General features: G+C 37.4%; 1 protein-coding gene and 1 pseudogene across 1 annotated transcript; both read right to left on the bottom strand.

Annotated features, from left to right (window-relative positions):
- Positions 1–619: 619 nt before the first annotated feature.
- LOC149185137 (ATP-dependent DNA helicase PIF1-like) lies at positions 620–7,145 on the bottom strand (annotated as a pseudogene).
- A 5,232-nt stretch (positions 7,146–12,377) lies between these two features.
- Positions 12,378–13,211, bottom strand: LOC149185136 (uncharacterized). Its single transcript, XM_089415560.1, has 2 exons — positions 13,074–13,211; positions 12,378–12,825 (listed from the first exon to the last, which is right to left on the bottom strand). The coding sequence occupies exons 1-2, from the start codon at positions 13,103–13,105 to the stop codon at positions 12,378–12,380; spliced, it is 480 nt and encodes a 159-aa protein (XP_089271686.1). The 5' UTR covers positions 13,106–13,211.
- Between the last annotated feature and the right edge of the window lie 2,584 nt (positions 13,212–15,795).

Genomic DNA, 15,795 nt, shown 5'->3' with positions numbered 1-15,795 from the left:
AAGAAAATATACTAAACATTCTTAATAACGATAAGGAGTCATTAGTAAAAAAATAATGCACTCAAAGAGCAAATTGACATGACAACCCAAGGAGTGCAATTGTTCCTATTGGAACAAAAGTGATACAGTGTGTGTGGCTACAACATTTGTCGCAAAACATCGAAGAAAATATACTAAACCTTTTTAATAATGATAAGGAGTCATCAGTAAGATGCACTCAATGAGCAAATTGAGATGACAACCTAAGGAGACTATATGAAGAAACAAAAGGTCCATAATTTGTAAACATCTATCAGCTTTTGAATAATGTCATTTACGGTTATTTCCCTTTTAGGCATGATCATTATAGAGGAAAAATTATGAGAGTCACTCTTGACATTATAAGACTCCTGAAAATCAGATTACCAAAGAAATTTTGTTAATGCTGTACAATAATTATCCCGTTGAATGATTTGGGAATCAGACCCAATGCAAGGGCCGAATGGATTGGGAATCAGACCCAAGTCACATTGATATCACATCTATTTCATGAAAATGTACAATTCTATACATGATGACAATATAAATATTTTACTTAACAATAAAAAAGAGAGTTACATGGATTCTTCGATCCCATCTTTAGCTGCTACCATGTTCCAACAAACTTATATATAAAGAACATTGCCAAATCACTGTTCCTTTTGTTGGAAGTTTTGACCCTCACTTTAAACATCCACTCTTTTATCTGCACCCACAGCTATCTGCTCCCATGCGACACTCTGAATGCTATAAGCCACTTCTTGGCTTTGAGAAAAACTTTGAACATGCACTTTCATAGAGATAAAATCTTCCAGTGTATGATGTTCGTGATTAAAAGTCCACAACACCTTTTAACCAGCAGAACGAGCCATATCTTATGTCAGTAAGATACCTTCTAAAACTAGTTGTGTCAAGACAGTTGACCTGTTTTAACATTAAAACCTAAGATTTTAGCCCTTCTAACCAAGAAAAGGAGGGCATAACACATGATCCTACTCCATCTATGTTTTGAAGTAGGAACGAATTAATGACCCTTAATGTTCGCTGAAGACCAAAATTGATGCTTTGTAGAGCATTTTAGCATCCAATTTTAATGTATAAAGGATCCTTCTAGATTATACCCAAAGAATTTGGGTATAGCAGAACTACCCACAGAAAATGCATGCCTGGTTGATTATGTACGTTTGGGCCTAAAATAATAAATTGGTCTTCATAAATGATTTCAGATCATCGACTGCAGATAATGCTGTTACAGTTGGGGTACAACATACTGCCCCCCATAAATCAGCCACAGTGACCCATAAGATTAGCTATTATAATTACTTGATGCAGAACATAATGGTCTGCAGCAATACTTCAACTAGAGGAGTCCCAGAAACTTATCATTCAACTGCTCCCTTTCCAAGTTTAGATGGCAATAATTCTTGAAAGGACCCATGACCCATGATCTCTCTTCAAGAGAATCTTAAAAGTGATCTCTAAGAATACCAGAGTCGTCATTTTCCTCAGTGAATCTTTCATAGAACTTAATCACTTTAGGGTGTGCCTTGATTTTTGATGGATCGAAACCAATGAGTTCAAGCCCTTCGAGGCTCCTTACACGAGAAAGGGCCACATAAACCATGCCATACTCAAATGCATTGGACAGATCAGTTTGAACTCTATCCAGTGTCATACATTGGCATTTATGCACAGTAAGTGCCCATGATAGGGTAAGTGGAACCTGCCTTCTACTAGCCACCACTGTTTTCCCCTCATGGACCTCCCACGCAACAGGTCTTAAAACCTGTTCTGTTTCAAGGCCATGAAAGCGCACAACTGGCCAAAGACCTCTTGGACTAACATCCCGTGATTCCCTCATCTCACTGTAGGTAAACCCTGTAACCACACCCCTCGCACCATTCGCAAGCCCTATTTCTACATCCAAATTCCAAATAAGCACCACTTGGGCACCTTCACAAAGATAGAGCTCCTTGGGAGCCACTACATTATATAGCAAATGCTTTTGTGCTCCTATATCCCTGGCTGTAAATGGGATAATTTATTTGTTCAATGCCATTAGTTCGAATTCATTCTCACGTCTTACATTAACTTTTGTTGGAAAAAGTCGTGTTGGGGTTATACCATGAGTCCAACTTAATGGCCCTGTGCAGTTACTAAGACTCACTTTGGTATTAGGGCTGCACCTACCCCTGCGAATTTCATTCAGCATAACTATAAACTCTCTGTCTGCTTGCCGAAACACTTCATTCAAGTCCATTTGCATATCAAAGCACTTCTTCCAGCACTTAGCTTCAAAAGCAAATTGCTTCCTTAAATTTGGAGGTTTTACAGGTGGAAGCTGAAAGAAATCCCCAGTGACAACCAGCGGCAATCCACCAAATACTCGTTTGTTCTTCCTTATATCCCTGGCTATATAATCTAGCTTGTCAAAAAGCTCGCCATCGATCATACTTATCTCATCAATTATCAGAGCCCTTGCAGACCTCCACCTTCTCAAGGCCTCTGAATTTACCCTGCCTCTAATTATGGATGCTAAAACAGGTGCAGGTATATCCCCTAATCCGATCCTAGCAAAAGAATGCAACGTTCTACCATTTAGAGCACATGCAGCGATACCAGTTGAAGCAGTAACAAATACATAATCGGGGTCATACAGTTCAAAAAATACTCTTTTAGCAAATTCAAGCAACTCTTACCGGTACCCGCTGATCCTGTCACAAATACAGACTTTCCCTGGGAAATAGCTTTCAGTGCTCTCCACTGCTGATCAAAAAACGTTGGAGGCTTCCATGTCGATGTTTCAAAAAATCTTCCATCAAAATCATCATCACCCGACCTTAAACCATTGTTCATCCCATCAAATTGGGTGTCTTTTGATGGTTCCAGCCCTTACGACTTTCGGATTAATGATGAATATGTTGATTGGATTTTTTATTAAACGGTGGTTGGTTGACTTTAATGCGATGGTACTGTTGGTTTATGGAGACGAGGACATGTGTCCAGGTTTTGGGCTTTGTTCCTTCCCGCTCCTTCTATACCCCGAAACCTTGATTGTTCATTTCATTTGCATCTATGTTGCAGGAAACGTAGGGTAGGAGGCCGTTTCCGTACAGAAATGGAAACGAAACCCTGAAACGCATGTAGTACGGCCATGAAACGTGTTTTCGGTTGTATTGGCACATTTCACGATGCAGAGACGTGGCCAATACAGTTGGAAACGCGTTTCATGGCCATACGACACACGTTTCAATGTGTAACTTGTGTTTTTTTTTAATTTTTTTTTTAATTTGTTTTCTAATTTATTATTAGGTTTTTCTAATGCCTTCTAGTTGCTTCTAGATGCCTGTCTAAAATTATAAAAATGAACTTTTGCCCTAGTGTTAATATGCAGTTCATCAGGAAGTTTGAGGCATATGCAGTTCATGGTAATGTTAAATTCTTAAAGTAAAAGGATGAAAATGAAAAATAAAAGAAATACGTAAGCAAACATTAACATTGGCCGAGAGAGCCATTCCTAGAAAATGAAAACTAATGAAACTCAAATTGTTTTGAAAGAGACAAACTCCCAGCCATGTCCTTCCCTGAGCTGGATGCTCCTGCATCAGGCTCCTGGGGTAGGTGAAAATTCATGGCTCTGGTCCATGAGCTCCTCGATAGAATACCCTGCGCGTTGTATCTGTCCTGCATCAAGCCACGAACTATCCTTAATAGGGCAATTCTTCCACTTGATGAGGTACTGTAGGTACTCCTTTCTCCGAGTCTGCCTGGCCACTTGTGTGTCAAGGATTCCTTCGATTTCAAGTGGCTGAGTTGTAGGCATTTGTCTCATCCACGAACTACTCTTTTCCTGGGTGTCCCACTTTGGCTGTGCCGAACTGTCCTCTTCCAGACTGGCAGTGTATGGGAATAAATCTGCCACATTAAAAATGGGCGATATTCCTATACCTGGAGGCAATTGCAGTTCATAGGCATTTGCAGAAAACTTACGCAGAATTTTACAAGGTCCATTTTTTTTGAATTTCAGCTTATTGTATTCACCCTTAGGAAATCTTTCCTTGCGCAGATGCGCTAGGACCTGATCCCCTACATTAAATTGTACCTCACATCGTTTCATATCTGCTTTCTGTTTGTACCTCTGACTGTTGTCCTGTAATTTCATCTTCACCTGCTCATGTAGGTCGTTAATTTCTCTTGCAAAGTCTTCCCCGTCAGCACTTCTTTTCTCTAACTGTCCCAAAGCCCACAGCTCATGCATTCCATACAAGATCTGAAAAGGACTACTTCTTGTGCTTCGATTCGGTGAATCGTTGTAAGCGAATTCCACTTGAGCAAGTACACGATCCCACATTCGTGAATTTTCTCCAACTAGACTCCGCAGCAGGTTTCCTAAACTTCTGTTCACCACCTCCGTTTGCCCATCAGTCTGTGGGTGATAAGCGGAGCTGAAATTTAACTTTGTGTCTAGTTTTTTCCACAAGGTGTACCAGAAATGCCCTGTGAATTTCACGTCCCTGTCGGAAATTATGGACTTAGGTAAGCCATGCAATCTGACGACTTCGGTGAAAAACAAGTGTGCTACATGGGTAGTGTCACTGGTCTTTCTGCAAGCGATAAAATGTGCCATCTTTGAGAATCGGTCCACCACCACCATGATGGGATCAAAACCTCACTGTGTCTTGGGCAAACCCAGGACAAAGTCCACACTGACTGAATCCCACGGTTTGTTTGGAATAGGCAAGGGTGTGTACAACCCCGTGTTCTGACTGTGCCCTTTCACCAACTAACATATCTTACACCTGGTCACATACCGTTGTACGTCTCTTTGCATCTTCGGCCAGTAATAGAAATGACTAAGGTGATCTAAGGTCTTATCAATGCCGAAATGTCCAGCGAGACCTCCCTTGAATAACAGCTCCTCCTGCAAGTTATAGTCTAGCCATGGACTATTGTTCCTCAACAATGGATTCTGGCAGGCTTCATAAGCCTCCTTAAAATCTGCATCTGTTTGATACAACTCTTTCAAGTGTTCAAATCCCAACACTTGTATCGTGCTTTCCTGCAAGAGTAGAACTCTTTTGCTTAGTGCATCTGCTACCTTGTTCGCTTGACCACTGATATGCTTCAATACGAACGTAAAGCTCTGTAAGTACTCCACCCATTTTGCATGTTTGTGATTCAACTTATGTTGCTGCATAACATACTGTAATGCAGAATTATCAGAAAACAAAACAAACTCATTACCCAACAGATAATGTCTCTAATGCTTCAAAGCTTGGATGACGGCATAAAACTCCTTGTCATAAGACATATACTTTTGTCTGCTTTCATTTAATTTTTCGCTGAAATAGGCTACTGTTTTGTCTTCCTAGCTGAGTACAACTCCAATGGTTGTACCACTGACATCACAACGAACTTGAAAAAGTTTGTTGAAGTCAGGTAGCCTCAAAATTGGCCTCTCAGTGATCTTCTTCTTCAATATCTGGAAGCTCTTCTCTGTAGCTTCAATCCACTGAAAAGGTTGACTTGCCTTCTTGATTGTATCCAACATAGGTGCACAGATTCCACTAAAATCCTTATAAACTTGCGATAGAAACTTTCCAACCCATGAAAACTTCGAACAGACTCTTAGGAGATGGCTAGCTAAGTATAGCTACAACTTTTTCTGGGTCCATTTTCAGCTCATTTTCTGCAATCACGAAACCCAAATACACTAACTCCTGAAAGAAAGAAAGTACATTTTTTCAAATTTATCAGCAACTTGTTTTGCTGCAACTTCTCTAGAACATATCAAACATGTCGAAAATGTTCCTCCTTGGTCTTGCTGAAAATTAGTATATCGTCAAGATACACAATCACAAATTTCCCAATGAACTCCTGCAACATCTCATTCATCAGGCGCATAAAAGTACTAGGGGCATTACTCAACCCAAATGGCATCATCAGCCATTCATACAGCCCTTCATTAGTTTTGAAAGTGGTTTTCCATTCGTCCCCTTCTCGGATTCTAATCTGGTGGTATCCACTCTTCATATCTATCTTCAAAAAATATGTTGCCCCACTCAAACAGTGCATCATGTCATCCATTTGTGGCAATGGAAACTTGTGCCTGATCGTAATTTTGTTTAGTGATCGTGACCCTGTGCACATCCGCTTCGAGACCTGGGTGTGAAACCCTTGGTATCAGTCTCTGTGGTCAACTTTTGCTCAGCTATACTTGTATTCTCAGTTGTAGCTTTTGTTTATTTGTCTCCCCTCCATGCGCTGGCTTCACAGGTTGATTATTTGTTTGGTTTTGTCTCAAGTTGCAGCCATGGAGTCGCTCGGCTTCCAGCTTCCACTCGGCAGTCACCCGAAGGTAAGCCCTCTTTCTATGCTAGTCACTTTTACTTTGTTTTTATCAGGCACTGACAGCCTCTACTCCTCGTGGCAGCGAGCAACTTTGTGGCTGCGACCTCGACTCCATGGCTTCTCTGTCGGCTTACACAGGCTCGGCTTTTTCCCTAGTAAGTTCTCACAACTCGACCCTCTGTTCTGGTTACAATCTATTAACGTAGTTGTAGTTTTCTTGTGCTTCATTGCTGATGGCCTGGTTGTTGGCCAACGCAGGTGAGCGACGGTCTGCTAGTGGTCCTCCAAGTTGTAGGGCGTAACAGATGGTTCGAGGCTATCGCGGTTCTCATTTTCAGAATTATTTCGGATGCCCTCCAAATTATAGGGCACCCGAGATAGTACAGATGAATTCCTGTTTTCAGCTCGATTATGTGTCTTTGTTCTCTGCAGGAACGTGATCCTCCACCGGTGCCGAATATGAGCCGTTGACATCTTCAGGAACCTGATCCTCCACAGATGCCCAATATGACCCACTACCCTCTGCAGAAAAATGACCCTCCACAGGTGCCCAAATTTCTTCATTGAAGTGGTCATTTGGTTTAGAGACCTAGCTCTGCTTTGTTCACCCCCTGGTCATTACATACTTCTCCACAGGAGCTGAAAAGCCTTCTCCGTGCCTTGACACTGTGATGTAGCTCCCGCACTCTATCGGATTGAGGATTAGCAAGGCTGAAGTATTGAACGGTGCTACCAAAGCTGACTGATTCAGTGTTAGTGAAGTTAGACTCTGCCATTTTATCAACGTTTGTTGAGCGCTCTTTTCACTGAATCTATAATCGAAGAGAAGCATGTAAGAGTCTGCGCACTGACAAAGCATTATCTCTATACAATGAAGCAAACCCACCCTGAATTTTATGCATACCACTATGGCAAGAACACATTTCACAAAAGATGGACAGTTGAAAATTAGACAGTTCGATGGCTATATATCATGGGGTTTGCTATGTTAGAAATTATGAAAATGTAAATGGCGTAGTGTATAATCAGTAACATATCATTCAAAGTTGTGCAATATTCGCCGTGTGCCGTCGATCCAATGGCACAGAGCCCAATATGCATAATATTTAATATTCTGGAGCTGACGAAGTGCTTAGAGCTCATGGTCACCGCTCAAACTCATCCATTTCTTTACAGTGTTTTCTTTATTTAATATACGAGTTTATTATGTCGCCGTGTTACGATCGATTACGCTCTGATTTTAGTATGGGGTTTCCGGCTGCAGAACCCGAAGCTCTTCGGTTTATTTATTTCACACGCGTGGAGGTTTATTTATTTATTTCAGGTGCAGGTGCAGGTACATAATGAACATATGCCACGAACCATCACCTGGTTCTAGTGTTACCGTACTCTTGCGAGTCGTTTGCATGCTCAATTCCTGCTGTGCATACGGGAGTTTTAGATCGGAATTTTTTTTGAAGAATGCTCAGAGTTGGTGTAATTACTCTCAATGACCAAATGGTATATAACTTTAGGCATCCTCAATATTACAACATGAAAATCGAAACTGTTTAGCACTAATTTGAAAGGTTTTATTTAGAATTTTTTTTTTGTTTTGCGTGGAGATGTCACGAGATAAGAGGATATGAGTAATATAAAAGAAGTTTTATTATTAATTTTGGCTTTTGGAGTTTTGGTATATTATAAGAGTATACAAGCAATATGAAAGCAAGTCTCATCGCTAATTTCGGCTTTTGGAGTTTTGGTGTTTGGAATAGATTTACAAGTAGTCTCACCAGTGTGCTTTAATCATGTCTCAAATTCAATTAAGCTAGCTATGGTGATGAAATAGAAGTGAGGTTGGTACTTTGATATCAAACCAAATTTAAATATTTGTACCAGCGTTTGCGACTAGATCTGCAAATATAACCAAGGGATTGTGTGGGATGGTTCATCTTTTGCCAAGATGTGGATGGTAGTAAGCTTTGTGGATGGTAGTAAGCTTTGCACCTCACTATTTGCAGGTTATACAATGATTTCGATGAAATAAATAAAGTATTGTTTATAAGTGAGACTTTTTGAAAAGATTTTTGGTTTATTTTCTGATCTAATTTGTAAACTCTGGTAGGGATTCATTGAAATCACAAGTTTGATGGGTGAATTCCTCACAATAGAAGTGCCCCATGAATTTTTGAGGGTGTTGAATCCATATATGCAATGAAAAATCCAGTTTAAACAACACAAATCAAAGTTTCACCACAATTTTTTTATCGACGGATTTCAACTAGAAATCTGTGAAAAACTCCAAAATCTCACATATAAACAACTGCAATAAATAAAATGAACATTTAAAGTCACGCAATTACATGACATTCAATATTAATTCAAATCCCACAATTTATAAATTATTATAAACCATGGATGGTGTACTACGACCTATAAATCACCTATTGTGGCGTTCATAGTCCACATGCACTTAGAAACCCTTATAAATCACCTGTTGTGGCGTTAATAGTCCACATGCATTCAAAAACCCTTATAAATCACCTGTTGTGGCGTTCCCAATCCACATGCACTCAAAAACCCTTATCATGGGCATCTCTCATGTAACATTCATAGTTTGCTTCCAATAAAATAGGATTATTTTATTAAGTCAGTTTTATAATTTAAATGGTTGATAAATATTGATTATTATTATGATAAATATCAAAATATTTATTTCATAATATATTTTATATTTATTAAAATAATAATAATAATAATTAACTAAATTATAATTTTATTTTAAATTGTTATTATAATAACTAAAAAATTAATATATGTGAGAAGGCCGAGGGTATTCATAGCGACTGCGTCCTCATGCCTAGAATCATTACATGACTTAAATGCTAATAATAATAATAATAATTAACTAAATTATAATTTTATTTTAAATTGTTATTATAATAACTAAAAAATTAATATATGTGAGAAGGCCGAGGGTATTCATAGCGACTGCGTCCTCATGCCTAGAATCATTACATGACTTAAATGCCCAGATAACACGCTGCCTGATCTGCTCTTATCCATCTGGGGACACCAAGAGCATTAGTTCTGCTATTGAGATATATCGACACAGATCCGTAATCACAGAAGTATATCTAACCCAGTTCTTCTTTGAATCCTATAAGCTCTGTCCAAGATCTTTTTTGGGTCATTCATCCGAGGTATGTTCCTTCATTTGCGTCCTCATTGAAGTGTTCGACGTTCTGGCCATGACTGCACCTAATACCCAATCGAGGTGCAGTGAATCCCTAATTTCGGACCTGCTCCTTCATGCGTAGTTTCAGAGAGAGGAATGCGAGGTTATCATCTTGATTGTAGATGCCCTATGCGAGGTCTGTTGCTCCTTCATTGCGTATACCTGCACCCCAATGCTTATACGAAATCTCAGAGAGGAATTGCGAAGATCTCTCTTGTCTTTTGAGCTGACCCTAAGCAGGTATATATAGTAGTGAGTGCTCCCAAATTGAGTCGACATGAGAGTGTGAACAGTCATGACTTTTTCCAAGCCGACATGACTTCCATTTATTTAATATATTCATTTTGGAGCCGACATAATATTCCTTTGTTGTTTTGCTTGCAGATTTTGGTGAGCTTGCTCTTGGAGGATTCTTCTTGGTCTTGGAGGGTTGATTGACACCAATACATTTCACATAGGCTCTTAAAGAGCTTCTCCATACATGACATGACTCTTTGATATAACAATAAAATCCTAAAGACATCAAGAAGAAGTCTTTGACCTAATTACTTTCTTGCTCATGAAACCCATGTAGCAAGATTACAAAAATAAATTATTTCCTTTTATTACATCAAATACAAAGATAATGTCATTGTGAAGACCGAACCTAGTTACACTTTCTTCAACATCCTATCCACTAATTACATTGTTATTATAACTATATAAGTTGCATCAAGTCTGATTTTCGAAGATTCTAGAGGTGGGATGGTTTGCCACGATCTCAAGGTGCTTGTATCAAGTGTGGGAGCATGTTGAGGTGTCCGCAGATCTGTAATTCTCCCTCTGTAGGGTTTAATCAATGGAGCAAAAGTTTGGAGGGAAGTTTTGAGGTAATTGCTCCTAACCTCCACCGCGTCATGACAATCCCATTTGCAACTTTGATTTTAGAGAAAAATTCACTCTGCAATCCAGAACCCTTTCAGGGGGTTCACGACCAAGGATAATGCTAGGTAAGGTTTTCCTTGCAATTACTTTGACATAAAGATGCATTGAACCCTTTCCCTCCTCATTTTTGGTTTATCCCGCATCAGCAGACTAAATCCTTGTCAAATTTCTTTGCGCAGGGTAATATGTCACTTGGAATTTATGGGTTTGGAGGGAAAACCAGTTCAGAACCAGGTCTAGCGCCATAGTCAATATAGTCACCGTGAATTTAGTTTATATCAAGAGTTCATCCCTGGTGAGCCATGTTTTTTTTCTATTAGTTTAACCAGTTAATCCCTTGGAATTTCTCTTGCAGGGTTTCTACGGAGCTAAGGTTGTGTAACGCTACTCCTAGGTAACTACTCTCAATTATTAGTTTTTGTAGCATCAAAGGTGTTCTAGTCTCAAAACTTTGTGAAGAGGTTAGAACACAAGAGTTATCCATAACCCAGAGATCATTTCTAGAAATTCCGCATAGAAGTGTTTCAATTAGATTATTAGCCTATTTTTAATTATTTCTTAAGTCTAAACTTACGAAAAGGGGTTAATTAATCATAATTAATTGAGATAAGGTGTGAATCATCTAGAAAATCACACAGATTGATAGGGAATTAATTTGGGCCCTTGATTAAATTTTAATCTTGGTCGTTGGAGGTCCAATAGAGGATTATAAGAAGAAGTCGATGGGTAGATGGAGAACACACTTGTGAAACACACAGAGATCGATTTCTAGAGGCAGTGGCCGGGAGAGTTCAAGCTTCAAAAGGAAGTAGAGACTGTGGAGCAGGGACAGTGAGTCTGGAGGAAATTTTTTCCAGATCTAGAGAGTCAACTATAGGAGGTCGAGTTTCTCAGTGAGGTTGTGTAATGATGGCGCAAAAACTTCAAAGGCAGAGTTCGATTTAGCCAGACAGAGGGTCAATTCAGATGCTAGAGGCCGGGAAGATCTCTGAAAGGGGCCAACAAGTCATGTTGGAAATATTGAGAGGGGGGCCGAATCAGTGTTTCTTTTCAATTGTTCTTTTTACCAATTAGATCACTTATATTTAGAAAACAAAATGAACAATGATAGAATAAATACTTTTATTAATTTTTTCTTTCAATAAATCAAATACAATATATGTAGGGCTCCAACCCTAGATGAAGACACTAATCTTCAATATCCTAGGCTCCAACCTGTAATATGCCAAGCACCGACTTGGACTTCCCAAAGCACCAACCTTGTCAATTTCGAGGCACCAACCTCTAGGGCTCCAACCCTATTTTTGGTTCAAGCTCCGACCTAGTTTCTTGAGGACTCCTATCCTCTAGGGATCCGACCCTATCTTCCAAGGCACCAACCTTGTCTCTACGAGGATCTGACCTCTTGGGCTCCAACCCTTATCTTTAGTTTGTCAAGATATGTTTGGTTATAATTCACGGCTCCGAATGTATTCTTCAACAAGCCTTGTCAATCTTCACCTATCATCACTTCGCATCCACATCACAACATCAATGACAACCTTGTTCTCTTAGAAGGAGTCACCACTGCTCTTCATCATACCCAAACAATTTATCCAAGGTCACCTCATGATCGCTAGTGCAGTATGTCCTTCAATGTTATCTCCAAGATTAGTAAAAGACTTCTTAACAAAATGTCTTCAAATCACTGCAAGACAAATCTACAAAGGCTTCCTCAATATTCTTTACACACCACTCTTAGAGTGTTCTTTAACAAGCTATCAAAACTTGAAGTGTCCTTCAATTATGCTTCAATATAGGATTAACCTTCAATCGAGACTCAAGTTCTCTTCACACAAGCTCGAAGATCTGATCTGGAAAACCTTCAAAATAGAGAGGAATACCTATTTTCAGCTTGATTATGCAGAGAATATGTGCCTTTGCTATCTCCAGGAACGCCACCCTTCACCGGTTCCCAATATGAGCCGTTGCTATCTTCGGGAACCTGATACTCCACAGATGCCCAATATGACCCACTACCGTCTGCAGAAAACTGACCCTCCACAGGTGCCCAAATTTCTTCATTAAAGAGGTCATTTGGCATATGAGTTAGCTCTGCATCGTTCAGCTCCTGGTCATTACATCCTTCTCCACTGGAGCTGAAAAGCCTTCTCCGTGGCCTGACACTGTGATGTAGCTCGCGCACTCTGTCGGGTTGAGGACTAGGAGGGCTGAAGAATTGAGATGTGCTACCAAAGCTGACTGATTCAGTGTTAGTGGAGTTGGACTCGGCCATTTTCTGAACGTTTGTTTGAGCGCTCTTCTCACTGAATCTGTAATCAAAGAAGCATATAAGAGACTGTAAACTGACAGAGCATTCTTTCTATAATATGAAATAAAGCCACCCTTAATTTTTTGCATACCACTGTACTTTCCAATAACCCAACTGAATAAAATGACAGAACTTAATAATACGTTTCACAAAAGATGGACAGTAGAATATTAGAGAGTTGAATGGCTATATATCATGGGATTAGCCATGTTAGAAATTATGAAAATGTACATGGCGCGTAGTGTTTACCTGTGTTTACATGCTATTCGCTTCAATAGCATTAGAAGTTATCCAATATGGGCTCTAAGTCGTCGATCCAGCGGCTCTAAGCCCAATATTCATAGCATCCAACGATGCACAATCGTGGATCCAATGGCACAAAGCCGAAAATGCATAGCATCGAACAATGCACACCCAGTATGTATAACATTTAATGCAACATCGACCGTCTTTTTACACTGACGGTGTACATGTTTTATCTTTTTCCCTCCTTTTTTCTAATAATTTCATGGAAATTCGATTTTTTTTTTAAATATTGAAAATTTATTTATTATTAAAAATATGGAATAAAAAATATTTTTTAAATAAAATATGATATATAATGTTATTTTATTTAAAAATTATTATATTTATATAAATTTAGTTTATTTTATTTTTTATAAAGATAAAGTATATTATAAAAATGATTATATTTTCTGATTCAGAAATTGTTTTATTTAATTAGAAAAAACTACTTTATTTATAGTTCCTTACAAGTTAAGATATGAAAATGATTTTATTATTGTAAAAAGATAGATGGTTGAAAGTGACTTGGGATTGTATATGAAAAAAAGAATTTGTTAGGAAATAAGCATGATTTTATTTTGTTTAAAACAAAGTATAATGTGAAAATGATTTTATAGCTTTCAAAGGATGGATTCTCTCACATGTTATGATATGAAAATTATTTTATTGCGTTTAAAAGATAGATGGTTGAAAATAATTTATGTTGGTTTATAATGGAGGAATTTATTAATAAAAAATATGATTTTATTTATTTAAAAGAAAGTATAATATGAAAAAGATTTTATTTTGTTTAGAAAATGCATTGTAGATACTTATTTATGTTTATGGATAAAATAAATGAATTTGTTAGTAAGTAAATTGGAGGGGAAAATAAAAATAAAATAAAAAATATTTATAATCATACTTGGTCAAATAGTTTTTTTTTGTTTTGTTTTTGTAATTATCCCTTGTATTTATAGAATTAAGGCATCAAGGTGGTAGGCTATAGAGGTAACAATATGCCTAAATCTTTATGTTCCATCATGATTTGATAGCGTTATGGCCTGGTAAAAAGATATTAAACGAGAATATAGTTTATCTAATGCGGTTTAGGTTTGTCAAGGGGAAGATATGTGATGAGTGAAGTAGTATATCCTTTAAGGGTTTTAATAGGAGGAAAAAGAGAGAAAGAATACTCATGGCTTGTCAATTTTATGGAAATACAAGTGTAGGCACATCTGAAATATTATATCTTAAGTGTATATATGGAAATTTACATGTGTAGGTACGTTTGAAATGTTATCTTTTAAGTGTACATGTTAATTTTAAGAAAATACATGTGTATATAGGTTTGAAAAGTTATATCTTGAGTCTACATGTTATCCATATTCAAAGACAGTGGACACATGAAGTTAAAATATTTAAAAGAGTGTTAAAATATAGATTTAAGAGATAATCATTGTAAAAATGAAAGAGTCATTAGGAATAAATATTGAAATTCGATTTTAGTTTGTTTTAAAAATATTTGAAATTTTATTTATTATTAGAAATATAGAATAAAAAAAAAATTAAATAAATATGATATATATATATATATATATAATTTTATTTTTATTTAAAAAATTATTATATTTATATAAATTAATTTTATTTTAATTTTTATAAAGGAAAAATATATTATAAAATGATTTTACGAAGATAGATGGTTGAAAGTGGATTGAGATTGTATTTAAAGGAAAAAAATTGTTGGTAAATAAATTTGATTTTATTTTGTTTAAAAGAAAGTATAATATGAAAATGATTTTGTTGTGTTCAAAAGATGGATTCTCTCAAAAGTTATGATATGAAAATGATTTTATTGTGTTTAAAAGATAGATGGTTGAAAACAATTTATGCGGTTTGTCAGATGGAAGATATGTAGTGAGTGAAGTAGTATATCCTTTAAGGGTTTTAATAAGAGGAAAAAGATAGAAATAATACTCATGGCTTGCCAATTTTATGGAAATACAAGTGTACGCAGGTTTGAAATGTTATATTTTGAGTGTACATATGGAAATTGACATGTGTAGGTACGTTTGAAATGTTATATTTTAAGTGTACATGTTAATTTTATGAAAATACATGTGTAGGTACATTTGAAATGCTATATTTTAAGTGTACATGTTAATTTTTTCAAAATACATGTGCAGGTAGGTTTGAAATGTTATATCTTGAGTATACATGTTATCCATCTTCAAGGACAAATGACACATGAAGTTAAAATATTTAAAAGAGTGTTAAGATATAGAGCTATGAGATAAAAATTAAGTGATAATCATTGTAAAAATGAAAGAGACATTAGGAATAAATATTGAAATTCGATTTTATTTTGTTTTAAAAATATTGAAAATATATTTATTATTAAAAATTGGAACAAGTTATTGTAGCAAAAGAATGGAGTTGACTTGACAGCTCCTCCAGCGTTGGCGGTTCCACCCCACCCTCCTCCTCCTCCCGTCACCCGAGGGCCCCACCGAACATCGCCTCCCCAAAGCCCCTCCCCTGTCCACACCCTCGGCCAGCCTCCCCTACCCACGAACCCCCTGTCCCATCACCCCTCCTCCCCTGCATTAACTTGAGGTTCAAATTCAAATCGTCCTTCCTTAACACATCCACTCACTCCAGCATTCCCCATTTCACCATTGCAATTTGGAGCTTGGCAAGCTTG

Source organism: Pinus tabuliformis, chromosome 3_2 (assembly GCF_031772625.1).
Source record: "Pinus tabuliformis cultivar Carrire ecotype Pingquan chromosome 3_2, CPIR1, whole genome shotgun sequence".
NCBI classification, from domain to species: Eukaryota; Viridiplantae; Streptophyta; class Pinopsida; order Pinales; family Pinaceae; genus Pinus; species Pinus tabuliformis.
This window is presented reverse-complemented; position numbering and strand designations above follow the sequence as displayed.